General features: G+C 52.0%; 1 protein-coding gene across 6 annotated transcripts in view; it reads left to right on the top strand.

The window, feature by feature from the left end:
• The window catches only part of ANAPC1 (anaphase promoting complex subunit 1), a 29711-nt gene extending 17301 nt beyond the window's left edge, over positions 1–12410 (top strand). For 5 of the 6 annotated variants that reach the window (XM_080342236.1, XM_080342234.1, XM_080342235.1 and 2 more), the window contains 22 exons: positions 6–124; positions 607–878; positions 1710–1944; positions 2657–2748; positions 2925–3059; positions 3205–3287; positions 3434–3512; positions 4100–4174; positions 4550–4626; positions 4856–4946; positions 5038–5091; positions 5374–5567; positions 5946–6032; positions 6333–6450; positions 7308–7385; positions 7629–7696; positions 9016–9154; positions 9490–9576; positions 10128–10223; positions 10462–10660; positions 10800–10934; positions 11586–12410. In XM_080342236.1, the coding sequence (XP_080198362.1) occupies positions 6–124; positions 607–878; positions 1710–1944; positions 2657–2748; positions 2925–3059; positions 3205–3287; positions 3434–3512; positions 4100–4174; positions 4550–4626; positions 4856–4946; positions 5038–5091; positions 5374–5567; positions 5946–6032; positions 6333–6450; positions 7308–7385; positions 7629–7696; positions 9016–9154; positions 9490–9576; positions 10128–10223; positions 10462–10660; positions 10800–10934; positions 11586–11701 (2629 nt within the window). In that variant the 3' untranslated portion in view covers positions 11702–12410. Of the gene's footprint in view, positions 1–5; positions 125–606; positions 879–1709; positions 1945–2656; positions 2749–2924; positions 3060–3204; positions 3288–3433; positions 3513–4099; positions 4175–4549; positions 4627–4855; positions 4947–5037; positions 5092–5373; positions 5568–5945; positions 6033–6332; positions 6451–7307; positions 7386–7628; positions 7697–9015; positions 9155–9489; positions 9577–9976; positions 10030–10127; positions 10225–10461; positions 10661–10799; positions 10935–11585 lie in introns of those variants that run through there. The other variant, XM_080342238.1, reaches the window with a different exon arrangement.
• Positions 12411–27265: the final 14855 nt, after the last annotated feature.

Here is a 27265-nt window from a genome sequence, read left to right as displayed (position 1 = left end):
ACCAGGCTGCTGCAGCTGTGCCAGCGAACCATGGCCCTGCCCGTCGGACGGGGAATGTTCACTTTGTTCTCCTATCATCCCGTTCCAACGGAGCAGTTGCCAATCCCGAAGCTGAATCTGACCGGTACGTTGGTCGGAGTTTCTTTCGGTTGTTACCCCATCTCCTTCTGAACCTTTTGTAATTTTTAGAGCATCTTCTGTGTCTCTCTGGAAGGAGTTCCCTAGCTTCCATGTGCTTTTTGTGAAGAAGTAGCTCTGGTTGTTTGGAACCTGTCACCTACAAGCTTCTTGTTGTCAGGCTGATGTTATTACCTGATGCTGAGACCTTACATCAGGTGCATTCCGAGAAGTGAAATAAATTGCTAAGGGCATGCGGCCGGTTGGTGTTGGTGTCGTACAGGACACAGATGCTGCAAATTCCGTGTCGCCGGTTTATTTATTGTGCTGTGCTTTTATCTTCTGGCATGCCTAAAGACCCCAGGGCTGCCTCCAGACCTTGCACACTGTCAGCCTTTATTCGCTGGCCATGCAGATAAGCTGAGAGCTGTTTCCAAAGCGGTTTGGATTTGCCTAATTGCTTTTTGTAATGATTTTTGTGGCGGGCAGGCCGTGCTCCTCCCAGGAACACCACGGTGGATCTGAACAGCGGGAACATCGACGTGCCTCCCAACATGGCCTGCTGGGCCAGCTTCCACAACGGGGTGGCCGCGGGCCTCAAGATCGCGCCCGCCTCGCAGATCGACTCCGCTTGGATCGTCTATAACAAGCCCAAAATTGCCGAGCTGGCCAACGAATACGCGGGTTTCCTCATGGCTCTGGGTCTCAACGGGCATCTCACCAAACTCGCCACTCTCAATATACACGACTACTTAACCAAGGTGAGGCCTTCTTTCGTGGGAAACGGAGAAAAATAGCTGTAGGACTTGAATTCTTTAATCAAATCAAGAAAGAGAAGGCAGCCGATTAATTTTAAAAGCTGAATTGGAAGTTTTCCTTGGGTGGGAGAATATCAGAGCTGCTTAATTAATGTTAGAAGTGCTCTGTCTAAAAGATTTTCAGCAGTTTTGTCACTGGATCTTTCCGTGTTGTGTTGCGATAGATGAATGTGCTGAATTACTTCTGCTCAATTTCTATCACAATGTTCTTGTTAATCTTTGCATTACAGAGTTGGAGTTAGGGACTCCAGATTTTATGGACTTTGCATTAAAAGGCTGAAAAACATGTGTGCTCTTGAAATCTCACCTTAAATTGTAAGAAGCTGTAGTAATTACTTTCAAACTTAAACACTGGGAAACAATACATGTGGCTTTAGGGGGAGAGATTGGTCAAGAACTACTAAGGAAATAAGATCCTATTAAAGCAAAAATGTAAGGTTTTGTTTTAAGAACAACCCAAGTGTTTGGGTGTGTGTGTGTTTTGGAAACTAAACATCTACACTTTAACCACACTTAATATTTCATGGTGTGAAAACTGCTATGTGGATCGAAGTCTGCCTCTGCGCTACAGTGCTACGTTTGGGAAATACCTGTACGCCCATGTGCAATACAAAATACCTTTACAGCCAACGTTCATTTTCCTGAAGAGGTGGATCAAAACAGTTTAGCTGCTGCGTTTGAGAATGTCAGACTTGTGTTAGATACTTGGCCAAGTGTCTTTCCTTTTCTGAGCGCATCTGCTCGCTCTGATGGCTGCTGTGCTTCCTTTCTCAGGGCCATGAGATGACGAGCATCGGGCTGCTGCTCGGCGTTTCTGCCGCCAAGCTGGGCACGATGGACATGGCCATCACGCGCCTCCTGAGCATCCACATCCCCGCGCTCCTGCCACCCACCTCCACGGAGCTGGACGTGCCCCACAACGTGCAGGTGGCGGCCGTCGTGGGGATAGGGCTGGTGTACCAGGGCACGGCGCACCGGCACACGGCCGAGGTGCTGCTGGCCGAAATCGGTACGTGCCGACGCTGGGATAAATGGGATATGACCCAGGAGGGTCACAACGCGTGAGCGATTCACACGGTGCATCAGGGAGCTGAGAATTTTAACACTTCTTTTAACTGTGCGTCTCCAAGCGCAATATTCACCTCTTGTTTTTGTCCTAAATTCTCCTGTTCTGAATTTGGTTTTAAGGCTTTCTAAACAGTAATCTCAGTAGCTGGTTCTGAACGGTGAATTTCTGATCTGAACTGTCACGGTTCTGATTTTATTTGTAAAGTTAAGTTCTTATTCATGTTGTTAAGTAACTTCCGTTACAAGAGACGGTATGCTTTATTAAATAGAGAATGGGATACATTTTAAGGGTGAAATTATATCTGCTATGTTTCTGGTAATTTGATATGTGCAATCTTTTCTAGCAACAGCTTTTGAACTCTGCTGAAAACATTTGGATGGGTTCAGAGGTGTTAAATGATACATAATTGTAACGTGGCATTTGAGGTGTCTCTCTGGACTCTGAACATATAAATTAGCAATATTTGCTGCTTCTGGAGGGGTTTGCATTTGGTGATGGGTAGGTTAAGTGACAATTACTTATAATTCCACTGAGAACTTTCCTAATAAGGGACATATATTTTTCCCTCATTTCATTAGGAATGTAGGGCTTAATTAAGCAACTTTTACTAAGCTAAAATTCAAAAAGGTGAATTTTTGTTTCTTTTCTGCAGGACGTCCCCCTGGCCCAGAAATGGAGTACTGCACCGACAGAGAGTCCTATTCCCTTGCGTCTGGGCTGGCCTTGGGCATGGTGTGCCTGGGGGTAAGCGCCGCTCCTCATTTCAGCGCCAATTAGCGGGAGAATCATTATATATTGGGATGGGGTAACGAGACCTGTTTCATCCTTGACTCCAGATGGGCCGAAAGCATGTTTGTTTTTTTTTTCCCCACATATATGAAGGCATTTCCTTATTATTTCTTGTCCTGTTCATCCCCTAGCACGGCAGCAATTTGATCGGCATGTCGGACCTGAACGTCCCCGAGCAGCTCTACCAGTACATGGTGGGCGGGCACCGGCGGTTCCAGGCGGGGATGCACCGAGAGAAGCACAAGTCTCCTAGTTACCAAATCAAGGTACGCGGTGATGATTTCTGCTCTTTTAAGCTGAAAATACCGATGGATTAGGAGCCTGAGAGGTTTGTTTGAATGCCAGCACGCATCACTGCAGGCTGTTGCCCTCCTAGTCAGCTGGTTTGAAATATGAATTGTGTTTTCGCAGGAGGGAGACACCATAAATGTGGACGTCACTTGTCCGGGCGCCACCCTTGCGCTTGCCATGATCTACCTAAAGACTAATAACAGGTATTAACCTTGGAATCCCTCAGACCTTTTGCAGTAACTTGTTTAAGCTGCTGCTGTGCTGCCTCTACTTGTGTGGTTTACTTAACCCTCAACTTTGTGCGTTGCTGAAACACGATCTGGAAACCCTGTTCCTTTGTGCCCTGCAGATCCATTGCTGACTGGCTGCAGGCACCAGATACCATGTATTTGCTGGACTTCGTAAAACCAGAGTTCCTTTTATTGAGGGTAAGGTTTTCTTTTGTTTCAATCTATTTAACAATACAATTTTTAACAAATTTCTAATCCAGCCCACACACTTGTCCTGCAAAATCCTTTAGACAGCTGGTAACCCTGTTGCTTGCCAGCCAAACTCATTCCTTCCAATAATTTCTGCTTGTAGTAAATCAGCATGCTTGTCATGCAGCACTGGGGACAGAATTTAGGGAGAAGTATTTGAATGATACATTTTAATGTAGAATGTTAAAATGTTTAGGTGAATTTTCATAGCTTTTCCCAACTTAATTTCACAGATAAAAAATAAGTTAGGCCTCAGCATCTCTTGTCAGTACATAGTGAATTTTCATCTCAGTTTACCAGCTAAAGATAAATCCTTGCAAGGGTTTATTTTGTGGTTCTTTTTTCTGCAAGTAGAATTTGCATCTCTTAAAATAAAAGCTATCTAGTAACTTCTGATCTGAAGGCTGAGAAGCAGGGAAGGAGCTGCTAGTGGGTAGTTGCATTGTCTGTGTTTCCGGATGCATTTAGTACATTAAAAATACCGTTGATGTTTGTGTTGGGTTTTTTCTTATGTGTTGTCTTTCTCACTTGTTCAGACCTTGGCTCGATGCCTGATTTTGTGGGATGACATCTTGCCCAATTCCAAGTGGGTGAATAGCAACGTGCCTCAAGTAGGTATTTACACTTCACATGTTTGCTGCCCAATTTTACACCTCTCTGAGTTGTTCTGCATGTGAACGTTTCCTTAGTTGCGTGGGCTGCGCGAGAAAATGTACATTAATCATGTTTACCTGGCAGAGGTGAGAGCTCCATTGGATTCCTGGATGGAAATGGGAACACTGGGGACTCGCATCCCATTGTATCTATCAGAAATAAATAAGCGTCATCGAAAGGTGGATCAGCAGTACAGTGGAGCATGTGGAAGAAAAATCAGCTTTTATATGCCTGTGAAACTGAGCTGTTTTGTGTCACTTACGAACCCTCAAAGTTTCAGTTTTTAAACCAGCTTCCCCTGGATTAATTTTTCTCTCTTATGCTTTTTGTAGATCATCAGAGAGAACAGTATATCTCTGAATGCAACAGAGCTGCCTTCATCTGAAGACTTGAGTTTAGAAACACTGGCGTAAGTAACGTGTCAAAAGCTGTTCTTCTGAAAAATGCAGCTGAACACTTTATGGAGAGATCAGTGTGAAAAAATCTCTCCTTTGATACTTAGGGAATTCTCTGCTTTCTGGATAAATCAGCATTTCTTTTCAGTTTTCCCTTTTTTTAATTTTATGGGAGTTTGTGGTGCATATTCAGATGAGGAAAAGAGAAATATTTAGTCATTTCCTGTTTGTGTTTCTTATTAGGCAAGCGCACGTCTACATCGTCGCCGGAGCCTGCTTGGCACTGGGATTTCGATTTGCTGGTTCAGAAAATCAGGCAGCATTTCAGTGCTTGGTAAGAGGCTTTTATTTTTTCCCTTAAATTTCCATAACACTGTAACTTATCTTTTGTATCTGTATTAACTGTGCATTTCTTTTCTTTCCAGTACAAATACGCAACAGATTTCCTGAAGTGTTTGTCAGCACCAACAGCTTCAATAGTAAGTTCTTTCTGGTTGCAGAAAGGAGGCTTTGCTGTCATGTACTCTGATTACCCTCCGCAAAACCTGGGTGGAAACAAAACCATCCCCTTTTACTTTTCAATATTACAGACTATTTCTAGAACGCGGCAGGGCTGTGAATCATTGTTAAGGTTCTCTGCTCTCCCTCTTTCTGCGGAATGTGGTTTTTCAAAGCGGGGGGTAAAAGCAGCTTATTAGACAGAGTGGCCACGTGCGTTTGAGCGCAGAAGCGTAACCGTGCGTCCCCTCTTCTGCCCCCAGACAGGTCACTACAACCTGGAGACGTGCCTGAGCGTGCTGCTGCTGGCCCTGGCCATGGTGATGGCTGGATCCGGAAACCTCAAAGTGCTGCAGCTCTGCCGCTTCATGCACAAGAAGACAGGCGGGGAGATGAACTACGGGTTCCACCTGGCTCACCACATGGCTCTGGGGCTGCTCTTTCTGGGAGGAGGAAGGTCACTTGTCACTTCCAAAGATGTTTTCTGTTTCTTCTCTCACCTCTTCTGCAAAAGCTGGAGCAGCGTGCAGTTTACTTGATTTTTATTATTGTTTTTGATAACATACAGATACGTTAAGATGTCTTCTGCAAATGAAGTTCCTGTTGTCTTCTAGACACTGCATTACTTAAATGCCACAGGAATGTTTCTGGCCGGTGTTTATTCCCTACCACTATGTGTTTATTTTGACTGTTGTAGGAACACATTTGTACTAGAAAATTAGAGATTCCTGGCCTGTGTGCACTTTGCTACTGCCCTTCCCTTCCCTGGGATGCCAAAGTGTTTCAAACAGCTGTGCTCGTTAGCATGGAAACTAATAATAATGCTTTTCTACAGATATTCCCTGAGCACTTCAAATTCTTCAATTGCTGCTCTCCTGTGCGCTCTGTACCCACACTTCCCTGTTCACAGCACGGACAACCGGTAAGGGTTCACTAGGTGAGCTAAATCATCTTACAAAAGAGGTTATCTAGAGGACAATGATCTGGAATTTTTGTCTAGGCGCTCTGTAAATTAATTTTTGGAGGTTTTTAAAAGAAGAAGTGGAAAAGAAATATAAGATATAAAATGATGGTAGTGATCTGTTAGCTAACTCACACGTTATTAAAAAAATATAAAGCCTCCTATGTTACTGCAAATTTCTCTTCAGTTTCTTGGATCCAGAACTGTGTGTAGTGTGGTATTTGGGATTATCCCCTGCTGACTCCTCGTTCCCTTGCGCAGGTACCACCTCCAGGCTCTGCGTCACTTGTACGTGCTGGCGGCAGAACCGCGGCTCTTAACGCCCGTTGACGTGGATTCCAACACTCCCTGTTACGCGCTGATAGAGGTTACGTACAAGGTAGCGTGTCGGGGAGGCAAAAAAAAGGCTTTTGAGAAGGTGTGGGAGACACCCAAAAGCTCTGATATATCAAATTTTCACGCTGTTTTCATTGTTGTGGCCGGCGGCCTTGGGTTTGTTTCCAAATTGTGCTGGAGACGAGCCAAATTCTACACAAATAATTGAGGAGTTGTGCTCAGCCCACTCACATCTGACATGGGCTTTGATGTCACCTTGAGAGCAGAATACAGGACAAGGAAAAAACACCATAAAGTTTTCAAACAGTCATGTGTGTAGTGACTGGCCCAGGGTCTTAGTTCTCCTCTTTCCGAAGAGGAAGGACTTGGAAAGGCACAGAGGTGGTTGGAACCATCCAAGGTTTTAAACACCTTCTCCTAAGTCTGCTGAAACGGGCGGTTTGGTGTTTTTCCTTGCGTTATGTGGCTTTTGGGGAAGTTTTCTGCAGGATTTATTTTGTCCAGGCTTACATGAGGCAGGTGACGCTCGTCAAAGGGCTAAAGAAAGTTCCTGGAATTCTGGAGTGGGGGGGAAAAGGTGCGAGACAGATCCCCCGTGGCTCTGGCAGCACATTCTGCACATTCATAATGCAGTTTTACTTCTCAAACCTTCAGATTTCGGTTACATCGTGCCTGACTTGTGCAATATTATGTGTTGGGCCATCCATGGGAAATATCTTTAGTTTAGGCTGAAGTTTCCTGACATTAAAGGCAGCGCTAAGTCCTGAGTTTACTCAGAGCTCAGGCACAGAAACTCACTGACCTCTGCCAATGGAGTTGTTGGAAATGAGAGCACATTTTTCTTCCTTTTCACATGAAAATGAGCTTTACTAACGTGGGAACGCTGGTACTGTTTTGAAGGGCACGCAGTGGTACGCGGAAGCCACCGAGGAGCTGATGGCACCCATGCTTCTTCCAGAGCTTCACTTACTGAAGCAGGTAAAGGCTCCATTTTCATGAATAACCGAATCAGTTCTTCAAAACGGGGAGTTCCCTGCGCCAGAAAGCTTTCTGTAGGAGAAACAGAGCTCGGTGCTCTTCCTCTGGCTTTTCTGGGTGGGTAGCGGTGTAAAAGGGCACCTATTCTTGTCAGGGCCCAGAAGGAACTGTAGGCTTGTGTGGAAAACTCTTGTATTTTGTGATTCTGCTTATACCTAATAATAAAAATGCTTACGTTGACAGATCAAAGTGAAGGGGCCACGGTACTGGGAACTATTAATAGATTTAAGCAAGGGAACGAATCATCTAAAGTGAGTACGCTTTATAACGCTTAACTGAACCATGACCTTGTAGTAGTATTTTTTTTTTGTAATATTTTTTTAAAAACCTCCTGCACTTGTACCACCTACGTTTTGGAAAGAAGTCTGGTTTTGATCAGTTCACTGTTATGCATTTGACAGCACTTTAGGCCGAAGAAAGAAACTGCGTAGTTGGTTTCACCTATTGATGTGAATAATTCATGCAAAAACAGGGCAGGGGAAAACCTGATAGTAAAAACCGCAGATATTGGCAGCGGGATTGAGCGCTACCAGAAACCATCTTCAACTCATGGTTTTAGTTTAGTTTTGAGTCGCCGTGATGTCACGTTTCCCAGCCTGTTGATACAGTAGTTGGCTAACTGTTACAGCTTTCTGAAATACTATTTTTCTCATGTTACGTGAAGTATACAAAGCACTGCTTGCTGCATTTTAACTCCCCGTCGGGCAACCGTGAAAAACAGAAATCTTACCGGAATACAGTATCAGTGGGTAAAATTCTCATCTTGGCGCTGAACAGCCTACGGCGTGACTTGCTGCCGTACAGAAGCCAGCTGCATCTTTCATCAATAACATGGTTTTTCTAGTTACTTTAAGCACTGCTCCTGAGATTAATTAGGCACAGCGACGCAGCATCTATCGGTCTGTGTCTTCAGCGACTGTTTTCCCTGTCTGGCTACACGTGAATTGCTGCTATATTGTTATGCTAAGCAGTTAATTTCAATACGGATGATTTAGTTATTTTAAGGATGCCCAGTGCCTACATTTAACAGTGCAGCTGATGCTCCGAATGAGGCAAACGCGCAACTGCTTTGCAGTCGTGCCACCGTGAGCTGCTGCATGTTTCTGTTCACAGGCTCGGGCAGGAATAGCAGCATTTGGTGGCTTTTGGTTGGTCGGGTTTTTCGGTGGTGTGTTTTTTGGTTTTGGGGTGTGTTTTTCTGTTTACATGGCAAAAGGACCGTCACATCACCCCTTTAGAGCTGTGGGTACCAACTCGCCCAGTTTTTCGTGGTACCGGGAGCTCGTCCTTGAGTCTCACAAGAACATGCAGTGGCTTCAGGAAGTTAAATTCCTTATATTTGTAGGGCCGGTCCCTTTTTTGTCGCCTTTGTGGCTATCACAAGAGCCTGCCTGAAGACACCAAGAGTTGATACATACGCAACTGGGGCAGGGTTTAAATAATCAAGACAAGCCTAAGCGGGGATGTTGCCATTTATGAGCTGCTGAGTTCACGTTCCCTTTCCAGCTCTGCCTCCTTGCGTGTGTGCATCAATCTAACTAGATTTGACTGTGAATTGCTGTTGTGTCAGGTCGATCCTCGCCAAGGGGGGTGTCCTGTACGTGAAGCTGCGGGCCGGCCAGCGCTCCTACAAGGAGGATCCCATGGGCTGGCGCAGCCTCTTGGCACAGAGCGTGACCCACCGCAGCTCCGAAGCTCGGGCCTTCAAGGTATTGCTCCCAAAACGCTTCCCCGCCGGGACTTGTGCCTCCCTCAGGGTTGTTACTTATTTCCAGCACCCAGCTCTGCCCCACGGTTACAAGAACTGAAGTTACGTGCTTTGCTGGAGGGAAAGGAAGTCGGGTGGCTTTCACAGGGCATGATGAGTGCTTGCCGTGGGCAGGCAGGAGCCCTGGGCATGTTTTTTGCCCGTGATGTGCTTTCGGTGTAGGTCACGGTCTTCTCGTGTGATGAGGAAGGAAGCGTTGGGTATAAATTGCTATTAGGTTTGTGCAGTAAAACTAAAATGTTCATTTTGAGAGTGTATTTTAATCTGTTTTTTCAGCCAGAAGCAATCCCAGCTTTCACTTCCGATCCTGCGCTGGTTTTGTTCGCCGATTATTTTTGCAAACCGACCGTGAACATGGGCCAGGTATGATGCCCAGACGCAGACCAGCGTGGTTTATCCTTGCCTAAGTAACAGGTGGGAAAATCCTGCAGTAGAGTGAGGAACAGAATCCAGCCCTTCAAGTAGCGGGGACAGGGAATATTCTAAGGGCTTGTTTGTGATACGAAGGCGTAAAACAGGTTTGACCCTACACTTTTTGTTGTGTGTGTTTTTACCATTGGTTTTATCGGTTGCTGTTGTTTGTCCACACTGCTGGCATTCATCACAGGACGTGCTTAACAAACCTGAGAGCCCTGCTCAGTGTCCTGCAGCATTTAGGTGAAGTCACTGCAGAAGGGTTTGGGTGTTTCACACTGTATTTCTTTGCACAAAATGATTTAAAGGAGGGAGTAAAATACAGCTGCATTATGCCGATTTTACTAAGCCCAGGAATGAAAGCGAACTGCGTAGCATCGTTAGCTGTTGCTAATTTATACGGTGGGTTAATTTTAATGGAAGGCAATCCGAGCAGTGCAAGAACCTGAAATAAATTGTATCTGGCATGTGTGCGTTGTTAACCATGCGTCTTTTATCAGAAACAGGAAATCCTGGATCTTTTCTGCTTGATTCTTTACGACTGTGTTACCCGAGAAAATCCAGAGATGCTGCCCACGTACATCGCCATAGATCAGGTGGGTGAACCCTTTGCTTTTTTAAAGCTGTGCTTTGGCATAAGTTCAGTGTAGGTGATAGAATAACCGAAGTTAATGAAAACTGGACTTAACCAGAAGCATTAGCAGCAGTTTTTCTTGGTAGGTTCTCAAAGTGCAGCCCGTGGCAAGAGGGGGTTTAGGGTTCATGTGTTTCGTGTTTATGGCAGCAGCATTTCTTTCCCATTCTCACGGATGCTTTGTATTTCCCTTCTGCCAGGCTGTGAGGAGGTTAGAGAGGAGAGAAATGTCCGAAACGTTCGAGCTGTGGCAGATAAAGCTGGTGTTAGAATTCTTCAGTTCCAGAAGCCACCAGGAGAGGCTGAGCAGGAATCCAAACCGAGGGCTCTTCATGAACTCCGAGTTCCTGCCCTTGATGAAGTGTGCGATCGACAACACTTTGGATCAGTGGCTGCAAGGTAGAGACGATAACGCTAATCCCGCTCAGTTCAGCATTCTTATTACTGATTCGGTTTGCCTCGAAAGTACTGAAAAGCGGTAACTGGAGGGAGGATTTCCTGGAGCGGGGACGTCACGGGTGTCTGGTGTGTTTTGCAGACGGCGGGGACGTGTCTCTGCACTCGTACCTGAGCGGGCGGGCGGCGGAGGGGCCGCAGCGCAGCATGCTGGCGTGTTTCCTGGTGTACCACGCCGTCCCCACGCCGGGGCAGCTGGCGGCCGGGGGCCTGGAAGGTGAGCCTGGGGGGCTGTCCTGTGAGTTACGTGACCGCGCGCGTCTCCTCGGAAAGCTGTTCCCTCCATTTCTATTCTTCAATTGTCTTGAATCTGGGTGTAAAAAGTAGAGACTGTACGCAGCACTAAAGAGGTGAGAATTAGCCTGGATAAAGTCTTGGCTTTTTCCTGACCTGTGGGTAAGGACGTTCCTGCGGGCAGCAGGATGGGAGAAGACAGGCTGTAATGGGGAAAATGTTCTTTTTTTTTGGAGCCAGCCATATCCCAAATATCCTTTAAATCTCTTATTTCTATACGTCCATGACGAGAGCGATCACTTGCTCTTTGAGGTTCCAGCTCTTTGGCATCTGCGGAAATTCTGGGCCCTTTCAGTGCAGGTTAATGTGTCCATTTCCCACTCAGGTGTCTGGATTTCTGTCCCGCTCAAAGGCCCTGTGTGGAAATCCTGCTTTTCTGTGCCCTCTGTTCTGGGAGTTCTGCCACACTGGAATTTAGGATTTATTACAATTCTAACATAACTTCTTAACCAGCGTCGCGACCACATGAGGAGCGTGAGCGTGTCCCCGCACTCCAGCTGGCTCTCCCTCCATCCCCGACGGCTCCTTTACACCAACACGCTCTCATTTTGCACCTCGCTTTGATGTGTTTCAGGGAGCACGCGTTTCTCGGAGCTGCTGCTGAAGTTCCGGCAGTGGAACGTGCCGGTGCGGGCGCTGCTGCGGCTGGCGCCGCTGCTGCTCCGCAACCCGCGCGCCATGGTGCTCTAGGGTGACGTCAACTTCAAACTTGTCCCCGGGTGCGGTGACGTATGGCCAGGAGTTATTTATAAATTGTTACAGTGGATTAAAAGATTGTTAAAGTGAACTCATAATAAATTTACTTTTGTAACTAAGGGTCGCTTACGAACGTCTTTTTGCGGGGAATTCAGAGAAGAGCTTGGCTGGGAACTGTAAAATGTCCTTGTTTTTATAACTTCTTTGCTTGTGAGGCACCTTAAACGTCTTCCACGAGGTGCAGGAGGGGACGGGCAGCCCCGAAGTGCCCGACTTGCTTTTCCTCTTGGCTCGGGGCTGGCGCACGGTGCCCCATGTGCTTTCCAAGAGCCACCAGCAGCTTGCAGCCTCATCCAAGCCTTAATCATGTATTTTTGGTCCCATAAAGGCTACCGTGTCTCTCTTACATAAGCACACGCACCCCGTAAGTATAAATGGCTCCGGCTCACCCACGCCACACTCACTACTGCACTGTTTACATCTTTTTTTTTGATGATGATTCTTTTTTTTTCTTCTTTTCTGATCTTTGTTCTGCGATTAGTCAGTGGCTGCTGAGAAAACACCTGCCTGCACTGCGCTGCGTTGTGTCTGGGCAAGAACTGAAACTGCTTACAGGCGATTTAAATAATTGGGCATTGGTTTGTGTCTCCTTTGCCTGTGCTGCCTGTGTTTCCCCAGGGCGCCGAGCCCGGAGCGGAGCTGCTTCCTCGCTTGTTCTGTTTCATAAAACAGAGCTTCTTAATGTTATTAAAAAGCAAATGTTTGTGTATTAACCAAGGGTTTTAGCAGCTTAAGGCATCCTGAAGTAAGGAACGAGGTCCAAGCGGGTGGAGCTCAGGACAATCCCAACTCCCTCCCCTTTTTTGATCTAATTTCCTTGGTAAGTGGGTGTTTTGTTCTGGGGGAGGTCAAGTCTTAACCAACACGAGGATGAAGAGCTCAAAGGCGCTGGAGCCACATGTGGCTGTCGGTGCAGCTTGGGGAAGTCCTTTCTTCCTTCTAGATTGGGGAAAAGTGAAGGGTTAAACACTCACTTCCCAAAACCAATGAAACTCTTGCTCTCCACCCCGACTCTTCTCAACAGGGAATGTTTCTCTGAGCCTCCTGAAGCCCCAACCACACACGCAGAACAAATTGCGCAGGTTTATTCTTTGTTTTAAATTCCCTGTGTTGCTTTTTTGCCCTGTGAATACCACAAGAGGGAAAGTGCAAACAGCACAAACCAGCGCAAATGCTGGATTTGGGGTGAAAAAGCAAGAACCCTGAACTCAAGGTGTGCTCTTTCCTGCATGAGTTTGATCAGAATTGTGGACGTGGTTTATGGTCCAGGCTCTGCTGTGACCCTGGTGGCTTGGGAAGCTGCGACAGGAGGCTGCATTTGATCAAGAAGAAAATGGAGAAGCAAAGTCAGGCTTTAAGCAAAGCCTTGGAAGGAGCTGCAAAGTGCAGCAGCTTCCCTGGGGCTGGAGGAATCAGCTCCCTGGGGGTGAGAGCTCACAGTGTCTGGGGCTCCATCTCCTTGGGCTCAGGGGCTCCATATTCCCAGGCTTGGAAGCTCCATTTCCCTGGGGTCAGGGGCTTCATCTCCCAAGGGTCAGAGCTTCCACCTCCCCAGGCTTGGGGGCTCCATCTCCTGGGGGTCAGAGCTTCCATCTCCCCAGGTTTGGGGGCTCTATTCTCCCTGGGCTTGGAAGCTCCATCTCCCCAGGGTTGGGGGCTCCATCTCCTGGGGGTCAGGGGCTCCATCTCCCCAGGGTTGGGGGCTCCATCTCCTGGGGGTCAGAGCTTCCATCTCCCCAGGGTTGGGGGCTCCATCTCCTGGGGGTCAGAGGCTCCATCTCCCCAGGGTTGGGGGCTCCATCTCCTGGGGGTCAGAGGCTCCATCTCCCCAGGGTTGGGGGCTCCATCTCCTGGGGGTCAGGGGCTCCATCTCCCCAGGGTTGGGGGCTCCATCTCCTGGGGGTCAGAGGCTCCATCTCCCTGGGCTTGGAAGCTCCATCTCCCCAGGGTTGGGGGCTCCATCTCCTGGGGGTCAGAGGCTCCATCTCCCTGGGCTTGGAAGCTCCATCTCCCCAGGGTCGGGGGCTCCATCCCCCCGTGTTGGGAGCTCGCAGAGCCCGTGGTTGTGTCTCCCCCTCCTGCTCTTGCAGCAGCCCGGTTGTTGGGGGGGGGAACCCGGTCGTGTGTGTTTGCCGAGAGGCTTCCTGTTTCCTTTTGAAGGCTTTTAGCAGAATTTGAAAGCAGCCGCCGCCGCGACCTGGACCAATGGTGTGGGCAGAGCCCCGGGAGGCTCGGCCCGGCTGCCGCCGCCCGTTACCAATTGTCGGCCCCGCTCCGCCGGCCCCACGCGGAGCCCACGGGCTCCCCCGACCCTGGGGGGCTCCCCCGACCCTGGGGATGCTGCTCCGGTCCTGGGGGGGCTGCCTGGCCCCGGGGTCCCTCTGCCTGACAGGGTAAGCTGCTATTCACCGCTGCTTTTGCGAGCTGCTTACTTTAGCTGCTGGCTGTGAGTTGCAAAATTTATATATATATATATATATATATATATATATATATATATATATATATATATGCAAGAGATTTTGCGACGCCTTGCACGCTGCCGGGTGCTACTTGATGCTGGGCTCTCCCAAGGTGAATATTTTGAATTTTGCACGTTTAAACTGCGAGCGCTGCGTTTGGGTTTTTGCCCTGGGCACCCCGGGAGCGTTTGCTGCCCCCGAGTGGGGGGGATCTGCTTGGGGGGCGCTGGGAGGACTTCGGAGGTGCCCTGGCTGAGAGGAGTCCCCCGCAGCATCCCCGCTCGGGGGGCTTTGCAGAGGGCAGCAGCTCTGCTCGGAGTTGGGGGGGAAATTGGGGCTCCTGCACCCATCAGCAGCACCCTGGGGCTCTCCCTGCCCCGCTGGGGTGCCCTGCCCGTGTCACTGCGGGTGGCAGCTCCTGGCACAGCTGGGGACAGAGCCTGGGCTCCTCCAGGGTCACATCTGGCTACCCAGGGCGCTCCATCACCTTCCTGGGGGGTTATTTTTGTGCTGTGCCCACAAGCAGTTTGGGGGCTCTCCGCTGCGCTTTGGGGGCCCAGGGACAGCACTGATATGTCCTCTGGCACCTCCCAGGGTCCCACCACCTGGGACCTGCTGCGTTTTGCCGTGGGAAGTGAATCCATCCATCCAAACCAGCCCAGACCGCGCTCGCTTGGGCTCTGCAAAGGATTTAACAGCCCCACGGATGCCTGTGGGCGCTCAGGGTCCTGCTTGGTCATTTTTTGCTTTTAATCTCAGTTGGTGCCCTTGGAGGTCCCCACTGTGGCCATGGGAAGATCGCAGCTTCTCCAGCCCATCCCATGGACCGCAATGCTGGTTCAGCCGCCCCATCCATCACTTTGCCGTCACCGTTGGGGACCGAGGTCGCCAGCGCGGTGGCCTCGTGGCCGCTGGAGCGCGGCGCCTGTTCAACCCCGGGCCTGCCCCATCGCCTTCCCTGCCCAGTTCCCTTTTTCAGCCAGCACGCACAGTTTTTTGGTGACAGTGACCTCTGCCGGCACCGCTGCCAGGGCCCGGTGTCACCGGCTTGGTCCCCGTGTCCCCGGCTTGGCCCCCGTGTCACCCAGCTGCATCCCACCCATCCATCACCCACCGGCCACCTCTCCCTCTTCCCATCTTTGTCACAAATGGGGCAGTTATTTGGTTAATAGAGGTAAATCCTGCCCTCCCAGCATCACCTCCAGCCCCGGCTGCCGCGTAATCCCCCGGCAAAGCCCTTGCAGGTAGTGCCGGCGTTTTGGTGAGCACCGTGCCGGCACGCAGCTGCCAGCTCCGCTCAGAACCGCCAAACGCTACCAAAAGGTCTCCCCAGGACAGCCCAAAAACCGAAAGCCCGGCAGGGATTTAATTGCAGAGCCACGCTGCCAACCTCCCGTGACTCATGTAAATAGAGATGTTACAACCGGTGACTAATCCCTGTAGCGCTTTCTGCAAGTGTTTCATCTCCATTCACGTTTCAAGTTAGCATTTTTCACAATTTAAAATAATAACCATAACAATGTTTAAAAACCCAAACCGACGGGACGATTTTACAAGAACTAGAGGGGAAGGAAGCGCTTTGGCCGCCCGCTTGGGTTTGGTTGGGTGGATGGTGCTGAGCTGGTGGGACCAGTCACCGCGGTTCTGCTCATGGGGTGGGTGGCCGCCCATGTCCTGCTCACATAGGCAAAGGGGTTTGTCCCCTGGCAATGCCACCAGCGCCCAGATGTCCCCGTGCAGCTGGGGGAGCAGGTGGCGGCGAGTTTTGGGAGCCGCGGGGCGGCGGCGGCCGGGACAGTGACTCAGAGGCGCTTTGGGGCTCTGTGGTTTTGCTTTCATGGTTTTGCTGTGACTTAGCGCCTCGGGGTTTTTGCGCCGTGTGGGAAGGCAGGTGCCGGCAGCTCGGCCGTCCCGCGGGGACGCTTTGGGGTCGCTGCTTTGGCCTGGACCCCTTTCTGCACCACGACCCCACGGGCGGTGACCGGCGGTGGCACCGCACGGTCCATCCTGCATCCCCCCTGGGTGCTCAGCCCCACCGGGAAATCCACCTCGCAGGGGTTTCTCCGCAGGGCTCCGCGCTCCAAACCCACACCCACCGCTGCCCAGGATGGAAGACAAACCCAAACCTCTTGCTGCTGCTCCCCCCGCATCCCGCTCCCTGGCGGAAAAGCAAACCCAAGGCAGCATTTCTAGGTGTGTTTGCTTTTATTTCTTGCAAATTGTCTTCTCTGTCTATTTCTTTTCGCACCGCGAGGGCTGAAGCTCCACGAGTGGGTGGGTCCCCTGGTGCCGGCTGGTGCTCCCGCTCCCCGTGCCGCCCTGTGCGCAGCAGGAGCGCTTCCCGCCCCTTCAGAGCTCCTGCTTCTCTTTTTAGAAGGAAAACTGGAGTTTTGACAATGAAAAACGTTTACAAGAAAACCCCCTGCAAGCCGTTTTCTGCAGAAAGCTCTGCAGCTGCGCGCTGGAGCGGGCCGGCGCTTTCTGCTGAACTGGGTTTTGAAGCGGGGCCAAGAAACCAGCTTTTTCCAGATAAATACTCATGAACGCCAGCACGTTTTCCATTTTAATTGCAATAGCGAGCGGGAAAGGAGGACCCGCCATCCCTTTGCTTTTTGGGGCAATACCCGAGCTGTAGGGGCTGGGGAAAGCCCGGAGTGGCCAGGGAGAGCAGGAGCCGGCAGCATCGGTGCTTTAGTGCCCATAAATTCACCGACAAACAGCACGGGGATGTGAAACAGCCCGAGAGGGACGGAGCAGTTCAGATCACCACAGGGCAATGTGTAGAAATATATAATTAACCCCTCTATAATTAACCCCTCTATACGCACCATCATGGTGTTTTTTGCTGCCCCGTGGGCGCTTGCATCCATCGGATGAGCCAGAGCGTGGCCCGTGTGCCACAAGCACGGCCGGTGGCGAGCGGTGGGTTCGCCCCCGTGCTTTGGGTTGTCACCAAAGCGCCTGCGGTGACACCGAGCTGGGGAGCTGGTGGTGACGGTGGCGGAAGGGTTAAAGCCGCCCTGCGCTGCGGGGATGCTGGAGGATGCAGGACAAAGTGCGGATGCTGGGGATGCGCAGATGCTGGGGATGTGCGGAGGGTGCTGAGCCACCGCTGCAGCCACCGCCGTGCTGTGAACCTGATTTATTTTAGATAGCGTGAATTTGCAAAAGGCTGAGTAAAGTGTTCCCCCCCCCGGGGGCTGTTTGCTGCCACCTGACTCATCTCTGAACTCCGGCGGAATCAGGGGGCACAAACCTGCCGGTAAAAGCCATTTTCGGCTCGGTTCATTTTCCTGAAACACATCAGAACCGCCGTCCCGGCCGCGGTGAAATGGCACAGAGCAGAAACCCGGGGTGAAAACCGGGGGGGTGGGACAGAAACAGGGCGGCAGGTCCCTCAGCCGGGCACGGGGAGGGCTCGGAGCGGGGTGAGCATCTGGGGGCCGCTCGGCAGAGCCGCCCCCATCCCCAGGACGGAGCGTTTTGGTGCGCCTGGTCCCCTCCCCGGTCCCCCGCTGCCACCGTGACCTGTGTGGGTTTGGCTGTGAGCCCTGGGAAACGAGACCTTTCCCTTTCCGATGGGAACAAACCCCCGCGCCTTTCCCGGGAGGAGCCCGTGGGCCGTGGGAAAATCTCCTTTTCCCGCATCCCGGGGGGGGAGCGATGGGAATATAACCCCTATAAACCCCCCGGCACGTCCCGGGCCGGCAGCTGCGGCGAGGACACACCAGGTAGGAGCGGGACGGGCTTGTTGTCGTCCAGAGGTGCAGGAACTGGGGTGGCGTGGGTGTATGGGGCTGGGATGGGAGGAGGCAGCTGCCCCCCAAGTGGGGGGCTCTGCGGTACCCCAGCCGCAAGGCCGGGGCTGCACTGGAAAGGCTGCAATTTGCCCCGGTTGGTGGCATTTTCATCCATCCATTTTTTATCCACCCTGTGGACCATCCTCACAGCCCAGGGGAGGATGCTAAACTCGGCTTTCGCCTATTTCCCTAACATTCCCTTGCTTTATTAATATTATTTATGAATATTTCCATTAATGTTTAACATTTAAGCATTAACAGCATTGTGTGCGGGTCTGAGCTTCCCCCAGAGAAGCTGATATTAAACCCTTGTCATCAAACACCTGTAAAACGGGACGTGTGGGGAGCGCAGGGATGAATTCCCAGTTTTCAGCATCCTGCCCCAATGTCCCCCCTGTGGCACAAACCATCCTGGTGTAAACCCGGAGCTGGTGCAAACCTGGAGCTGGTGCAAACCCGGAGCTGGTGTAAACCCGGAGTGGGTGCAAACCTGGAGCTGGTGTAAACCTGGAGGCAAGAGGGTGAAACATCCACACGTCCGGCATTCTCGTTACCGCTAACGAAGATCTCCTTCCTCCGCAGGTGATGCCCTGGACCAGAAGCAGCAGACGAGGTTTTCCAGGCAGGATGGATGGAAAGCAGGCTGTTTTCCCGCGGGGTGTTGTTAAGCCGGGCTGATGGAGCTCAGAGCTGCGGCGGGTGAGTCCATCGGGGCACGGCTGCCAGCAGAGATCAATGCGGGCTTTGGGATGGGGTTTTTTTCCCCTTCCCAATTATTTTGGTTGTCATCACTTAACGGTGGGAAATAAGTGACATCTGTGGCTGTGCGGCCAGGATTATTGTTGTTTTTAACAACAGGCGCTGGCTCTGGAGGCGCTGAAAGGAGCTGCCGTTGGGGTGAGTGTCTCCATGGGGTGGGTGTTTTGGGGTGCCCAGTGCCAATTTGGGGGGGGCACCCCCCATCCCCGGAGATCATACCCTGCGCAGCCCCGGGCGCCGGGTTTGGGGAGGGGGCTGCGTGTGCCGCGGGGACCCCCATCCCCGCTGCCGTCCCAGCGCATCGTGTCGGGGCTTGGCGGCTGGGAACGGGTGTTTTTTCGGAGGTTGTGCCGTTCCCGTAAAGGCGAGCGGGGCCGGTGCATCGCGGGGCCACGTGACCAGGGTTTTTTGGTAACTTGGCGCCCGTTTGACGAAGAAGAGGGAAGGAAAAACCCCCACGGAGCGGGGTGGGAGGTGCTGCGGCTCGCGTGGGCTCGCCAGCCAAAAATGAGTCAGCAGGCAGCGGGAGAGGGGAGATGCCGGCGCGGGATGCTCTTCCCCTTTGCCGGTGCCGGTGGTGCCGCGCAGGGGTGCACATCCCCCCGCTTTTCCCTTTCCCGGGTTTCCTACCTGGTTGTGGCGCAGCACAGGAGGAGCAATGGTTTTATTCTGCAGGCGAGCAAGTGTTAATCTCGGCATCCTGACCCCGACCGCAAACCCCGCTTTGAAGCCCGAGCGCGGTCGCCCCGTGCTGGCAAAAGGGTTGACGGTGCTGGGGGGACTGAAGCAGCGCGGCCGGATTTTGGCGGCCCCGTCCCTCGCTCGGGGCCGGGGGGTGGGGGTACGGCCCCGTGTGGTGTCCCTGTCAGCGCAGTCACAGCGCAGCCCCGGGGCTGCTGATGCTGCGTGTCCACACCAAACAGTTATTGGGGATTTTGGCTCACGGGGGGCTTGAAAATAGAAAAAAAGCACCTCCAAGGACCCGAGTGTGAATTTGGTGTGGCTGGGGTTATGGTGCCACTACTGGGTGACAGACCTGGTCCCCAGCACATGTCACCATCAGTCCCTGGATGTGCCACCATCCATCCCCTCCATGTGCCACCATCCATCCCTGGATGTGCCACCATCCATCCCTGGATGTGCCACAATCTGTCCCCTCCATGTGCCACCATCCTTCCCTGGATGTGCCACCGTCCATCCCCATCATGTCCCACCACCCATCCCTCCACATGCTGCCATCCACCCCTCCATGTGCCACCATCCATCCCCTTCATGTGCCACCATCCATCCCTGGATGTGCCACCATCCGTCCCTTGATGTGCCACCATCCAACCCCTCTATGTGCCACCATCCATCCTTGGATGTGCCACCATCCATCCCTGGGTGTGCCACCACCCATCCCTTCCATGTGCCACCATCCATCCTTGGATGTGCCACCACCCATCCCCTCCATGTGCCACCATCTGTCCCCTCCATGTGCCACCATCCATCCATTCCATGTGCCACCACCCATCCCCTCCATGTGCCACCATCCATCCCTGGACGTGCCACCACCCATCCCCTCCATGTGCCACCATCCGTCCCCTCCATGTGCCACCATCCATCCATTCCATGTGCCACCACCCATCCCCTCCATGTGCCACCATCCATCCCTGGATGTGCCACCACCCATCCCCTCCATGTGCCACCACCCATCCCCACCAAGTGCCACCATCCACGTCTCCCAGACACCACCTCCCTCCCCCGCCAGCGCAGCCACCGGTCCCCGCCGTCCCCTCCCCTGTCCCCAGCGGAGGAAGGAGCTCGTCCCCCGCCGTTGGCGGCGCCTCGAAACCGAAACGGCTGCCCGTGGGTGGGGGTTTCTCCGCGCGCGTCAGAGCTCTGCCCCCCCCGCTGCCCGCAGCCCTTCGCACGCCGCTCTTCTTCATTGGACTTTGTTTTGTCTTCTCATATTTACCGGTTTGGACCAAATCCCGGCGCGAAGGCGCCGCCCCCCTTGCTCACTCACGGCCGGGCTTTTCCCTTCCTGCATTGAGCATTAACGCCTCAATACGTTTATTTCCACTCGTGTAGAAAACTTTCCACGTTTTCATCATGCTGCTTTACGCCGTATTTTCAAAACTTACGCTTATCAACCACTGTGTGAGAGATCTAGTGGTCCGGGAGCTTCGATAGTTTCAACCCCGCTCTTAGTTCTGGTTTTTAGACGTGACAAAGCCGCGCTTTGGTGGCGGCGCGGTGGCGTTCCCTCGGGTGTGCAGCGGGAATTCAGCCACCATTTGGGATTTAAAGAAGAAAAATCAGGGCATCGCAGTCACACCGCCTGGGTTGAGATCAGCGCGGGGCCAAGCAAAACCAAACCACCGCAATGAGATGGGGGGAACCGCTGTTTGCCAGCCCGGTTTGGCTTTGGGGACCTTCCTGCTAAAGCAAAGCACAAAAATAGGCTGTTTTCTGTCTTTCCTCGCCCCCCCATTGAATGAATTCCCGGAGCGGCGACTCAGCTTTGCAAAACCCCCAAAGCGCTTCTCTTACTTTCATTATCACTCATATAAATGAAAGCAATTATATAAATAAAACCAGGCGCATGATTCAGCAAAGCTGCACATCCTCGCCCCCCAAATGGGGAAAATACACCTCATTTTCACCTTCTTTTCTTCTTTTCCCATTAGTTCGATTACACAGCGACTCTGTTTTCTTCTTGAAATAAAGGGGTTTGCGCAGCTTGGGTAGAAGTTGCAGCAGCTTAGGCGGGAGGAAAGTCTAAATTAATCTGGCTTAAAGCTGTGCTTTGTTAGGCCTGGCTGATGTCGCGACCTCTGCTGCAAATGGTGTCGTTAATTAAAACAATTAGGGTCTTTTTAATGTGCAAAGGTGGCGTGTGTCGTTATAAATAGATGTATAAATCAAGCTAGCCGGGTGTTTAACTTAAAAGGAAAAATGGAGAAAAAGGAGGAAAGCCATTTTGGGGTTATTTGGTGAGGTTTCGGGTCTGCTTTTGGCCAAAGGGTGTTTTGCAGTGTGGGGCAGGGCTGCAGGGGGTGGCAAGGGGGCCCGACACCCAACATCATCCCCACTCGCACCATTGTCGCCATCTCAAATATTGTCAGATTTTCAATATTTTTAGTATTTTCCAGCTTTTTCTTCATTTCCAACACTTAAAATACTTTAATATTTTTCAGCTTTTTCACGGTTTTCAGCATTTAAAATATTTCCGGTGTCTTTGTCACCGTTTTCTGCAGCTGGGTGGCTGATATTCGACTTCACCCTCGTGGCTCTTAAAATAGGAGGAGAATTGGGAAATAGGAGTGTGGGGCGAGATTTGGTGGGTGCTTTCCAGGTAACTGCCACCCCTCCCATATATTTTATGCATTTTATATACAAAATATATTTTTTATATATTGTCATATGTAGGATACACACATAGGATATAGAGTATACATATGATATTTATATAGGATATATACACGTAATATATTTGTATAATTTTTGTATATTTTCTACTCTTTAGCTTGTGTTGGGTGGGGTTGAGATGCTGATGGCTCAGGACTCCTGGGGTCCAAATTCTTGGCTGTTACCCCAAAATCTTCGCCGCCCCCCCCATCCGTTGCCACCACATCCTTTAGGGCAGCCGGGTTCTCTATCATCACCCCCAATAATGTGGGTGCCCAGGGGACCCCCAGCACTGCTGGGCTGGGAGGGTCGGGAGCTGTGCAAGTGGAAATTCGGGCTGTTTGCGCTGGGTTTACGCTGATTTTCGGGGCGACGCTGCGATGGGTGAGAAGGGGCGGCTGCAACCTCAGCGCCTGCGCCTGACCGCAGATTTTGGGGGGCTTGGGGGGGTTTAGCGCCCAGTTTGGTGCTGGCAGCGCCGCGATCCTGCCGCAATAACAAATAGCGGAGGGAAGAGGCCGGCGAGCCGCGTTCCCCGCCTGACGGGGTGATTTGTAGCTTCCAGAAGTGCTGAGCCAGCGCTTTTTCCCGGCAGCCGAAGGGCAGGAGGGGTCCAGAGCAGAGATTTGGGGGGGGCCACCATTCCATCTCCCCCCCTGGCTGTGGTTTGAGCCCAGGTGGGAGGGTTTTTATCCCGATATATCATATATTTGCGCCGCCATGCTTGAAATGAGTGTTTTGGGAGGGGTATGAGGAGGGATGCTGAGGATGCTGGAGAGGCTCTGGGGGTGCAGGACGGATGCTGGGGGTCCAGGATGGATGCTGAGGGTGCAGGAGGAGATTTGGGGATGTGGGATGGATGCTGGGGGCACAGGAGGAGCGATGGGGGTGCAAAAGGGATGTTGAGGATGCTGGAGAAGTTCCGGGGTTGCAGGAGGGATGCTGAGAGCACAGGAAGGATTTTGGGGGTGCAGGAGGGATACTGAGGGTGCAGGAGGGGTGCTGGGGGTGCAGGAGGGATACTGGGTGTCCAGGATGGATACTGAAGGTGCAGGAGGGTTTCTGGGGATGTGGGATGGGTGCTGGAGGCACAGGAGGGACGATGGAGGTGAAGGAGGGATGTTGAGGATGCTGGAGAGGTTTTGGGGGTGCAGAAGGGATGCGGAGGGCATGGGAAGGATTTGGGGTCCAGGAGGGATACTGAGGGTGCAGAAGGGGTTCTGGGGGTGCAGGAGCGATGCTGGAGGTCCAGGATGGATGCTGAGAATGCAGAAGGAGTTTTGGGGATGTGGATGCTGGGCCACAGGAGGGACGATGCGGGTGCAGGAGGGAGGTTGGCGGTACAGGAGGGATGCTGGGGGTGTGGGAGGGATTTTGGGGGTGCAGGAGGGACGCTGGGAATGTGGGAGGGATTTTGGGGGTGTAGGATGGATGCTGGGGGTGCAGGAGGGGTGATGGGGGTGTGGGAGGGATTTTAGGTGTCCAGGAGGGGAGTGTCCAGGGATTTTGGGGGTGCAGGAGGGATGCTGAGGGCACGGGAGAGGTGATGGGGGTGCAGGAGGGATGTTGATGATACAGGAGGGATGCTGGGGGTGTGGGAGGGATTTTGGGAGTGCAGGAGGGATGCTGGGGGTGCAGGAGGGGTGATGGGGGTGTGGGAGGGATTTTAGGTGTCCAGGAGGGATTTTGGGCATGCAGGAGGGATGCTGGGGATGTGGGAGGGATTTTGGGGTGCAGGAGGGATGCTGGGGATGTGGGAGGGATTTTGGGGTGCAGGAGGGATGCTGGGGGCATGAGAGGGGTGATGGGGGTATGGGAGGGATTTTAGGTGTCCAGGAGGGATTTTGGGGGTGCAGGAGGGATGCTAGGAGCACAGGAGCGATGATGGGGGTGCAGGAGGGATGTTGAGGATGCAGGAGGGATGTTGATGATACAGGGGGGATGCTGGGGGTGTGGGAGGGATTTTGGGGGTGCAGGAGGGATGCTGGGGATGTGGGAGGGATTTTGGGGTGCAGGAGGGATGCTGGGGGTGCAGGAGGGATGCTGGGAGCACAGGAGCGATGATGGGGGTGCAGGAGGGATGTTGAGGATGCAGGAGGGATGTTGATGATACAGGGGGGATGCTGGGGGTGTGGGAGGGATTTTGGGGCTCAGGAGGGATGCTGCTGAGCACAAAGTCACAGCTGCACATCTCGAGGGCTTTGGCGCTTCAGGACCCCGGAGGAGCTGCTGGCCAGGAGGGTTTCAGAGCCGCTGTTGTGTTTCCCGGGGCTGGGTGCTCCCCGGCCACGCTTTGCTTGGCCATGGGGCACCGGGCTCGGCGGGAGCCCGTGCCGGCAACCGGCGCCGGTTTGCGCTCGAAAAGCGCCTTTTATTCTGCTGCTGCCGCGTGCTCGAGATGTCGAGTGATCTCAGAATGACTCAGAAAAAAGGGAATAGACCTGCCGAGAGAAACCACGGCCGGGCCGCGCAGCCGGGGCAGCCGGGGCAGCGCTCGCCGGGATCCGCCGCGCCGCCTCGCCCTCTTTTCACTTGAGAAAGCCAAGAATTGGGTGCTGCCGAGCGAACACACGCGCTGCAAACAGATACCAGCCCTGCGAATAACTGTGAGCGTTGCAAAGGAGTGTAAGCATGGCAAACAAGTAAAAGTATTGCAAATAAATACGAGTGTTGCAGACAAACACCAGCTCTGCAAACAAACACAAGTGGTGCAAACAGGTACAAGCTTTGCAAACGAACACAAGCTTTGCAAACAAGCAGAGGTTTTGCGAACAAACACGAGCTTTGCAAACAAATACGGTATCGCGAATAAATACAAACCTTGCAAAGAAATGCCATTGTGTTTGATACTATCGCGGGGTCGAGCGAATGAGTAAAGCACCATGGGGAACGGCCAAAAATGCAGCTTTGTGTTGTCTTGGTTTGGTTTGGTTTGGTTTGGTTTGTCAGCTGTGCCCGTTTTTTTGGGCTGGAATGTCAGGAAATGGATGGGGCGTCCTTATCTTATGCATGTCCAGCAGTTAATTCCTCGCCCCTTTGGATGGTCTGTTTGTCTGTCTGGCAGGGATGCGAATGGGAGAGAGTAAAAAGCCCTTCCTAATTTTAAGCCAGGCCTAAGGAGGAGTGTGAGTAACACGTGAGGCCGCCACGCTCGTTGAGCCCAGCTTAAATGTCAGGGACCTCACAAACACCGCGAGCGCCTTCTCTCACCGTCCCCAAAAGGTTCGTCGTGTCTTCTTTTTGTTGTTGTTTCTTTTTTTTTTTAATATATATATTTTAATGTAACTAGGTTCATGTCAAACCACAAGCTGGTTCTCGGTTTTGTTTTCAGCGAGCTTTGCTGAAGCGATTGCTGTCGGCGGGGCCGAGCGGGGATTTCGGCGGCATCCACCAGGGATTCAGCCCAAAAACACAGCCCCAAATCCTCCCTTTTTCCCTCCAAAATTTCTCCACGCTGAAGCTTTCACCCAATGGTAGCCAACCAGCCCTAAAATTTCCTCCTAGGGCTTTTTTATTTATATATATATATATATATATATATATATATATATATTTCAGCTTAATTCTCAGCAAGGCAAATTGCCAAACGCACCTGAAAGTCCCCGTATGATTCTTTTTCAGGTGGGTTTTTATTTGAGGCAGCTGTCAGTGGTTCATCAGCTTTGGGTAAACCCCATTTTCCTCGCCACGGTATGAGGCAATTTCCCCCGAATTTGCAAAATTACAACGAAGCAAAATCAGATGAAGCACAAATCCATTTTCCCTCACAGATTCTTTCGTCCGGCTGCCCGGGGATGCTCAAAAAGCGGCCAAATGGGGTGTGTTTGCGGAGGGGAAACCTCGACCTATGGCTGCCCCAAAACGCTGCCAATTCAGGGCTGAAATCCTCCAATATTCTGGTTTCTTGGCGTGCGGTAAATAGTGTAGTAAAAGCCCCATTTCAAGGCACTCTCTGTGTTTCACTCTTTCCACATGAGTCAAACTAAAATGGCTTGATTTCTGGTCTCAACGCTCCCCTTCGCCGAGCGGCAAATATTACTGAATCACGCATGACTCAAAATGGGAATTTGGGGAACCTTTACCCGATTTAGCCGCTTTTTGACTCGGTTTTAAAGCGATGACGTGGAGGTTGGGGGGGGGGGGGGGGAAGCGTTTGACTCGAACAGCAGCGGGACGAAAATAGCGAAGTGGAAATTCACCTTCAGCTTCGACATCCAGCCCTTTCAATTACAATCTCTTGATAAGCGGTTTATTGCTGGTGCTGTTTCAGCTCCGTCCTCCCCGCAGGGTTAGAAGGGGCAGCAAGGGGGGGGACGGTTGGGGTGCGAGGTGTAATTTTTGGGGGTGCTTTTTGGTCATTGTTTCTCGGCGCTGAATAGAGGAAGAATGAGTTTCAAACGAAGCGTGTGTTGTTTTGTCACAGGAAGTGGAGAGAGCATTGGGAGAGCCCTGAGAGATTGAGTTTAAATAATAAATACATAGATATGTATTATTTTTTGGCCAAAAAAAGAGAAGAAAAATTAAAAATAGATGTATTTGTATCTGGCGTAAATAAGGGGGACATTTGGATGGGGGTGGTGGGACCCCTGTCCACAAAGGTGATGGGGGGACACTTGGGGCCGGGGGGCTCGGGTGTGGGGACGCAGGCGGCAGCCGGACCCCGCAATGGGGACCCCGAAATTGTGCCCGTCTGTGGGCGAGGGGGGGGCAGCCCCTGCCGCCCCCGCTTTGGGAAACCGTTTGAGCTCTTATTCCGGGCCGGGCTCCGCGGCGCTGCCGGCGGCTCAGGAAAAGGAGTTGGGTTTCACAATGTCTCATTCCTCCCCCGGCCGGGCTGCCCCCGCCGGGCGGGCTCGTGCTCCGAAAAACCCCAAAATCGCTGATTTCGAAGCCCCGGGCCGGGGGGGATTCGCTCGGGGATGCGGTTCATCACTCACTTCCCTCCAGCATCGCGCTGCTCTGTCTGCGAACCCCAACAAAACGGGGGTGGCGAGACTCTCCTTTCGCTTGAATCACCCCAAAAATAAGCCCAATTTAAGCCAAATTTAAGTCCGTAAGATCTGGCCGCGAGCAAAACCAGCTCT

The sequence above is a fragment of the Nesoenas mayeri genome (genome assembly GCF_963082525.1).
Source record: "Nesoenas mayeri genome assembly, chromosome: 3".
NCBI lineage: Eukaryota > Metazoa > Chordata > Aves > Columbiformes > Columbidae > Nesoenas > Nesoenas mayeri.
The sequence above is the reverse complement of the archived record's forward strand: the minus strand, read 5'-3'. Positions and strand labels throughout refer to the sequence as shown.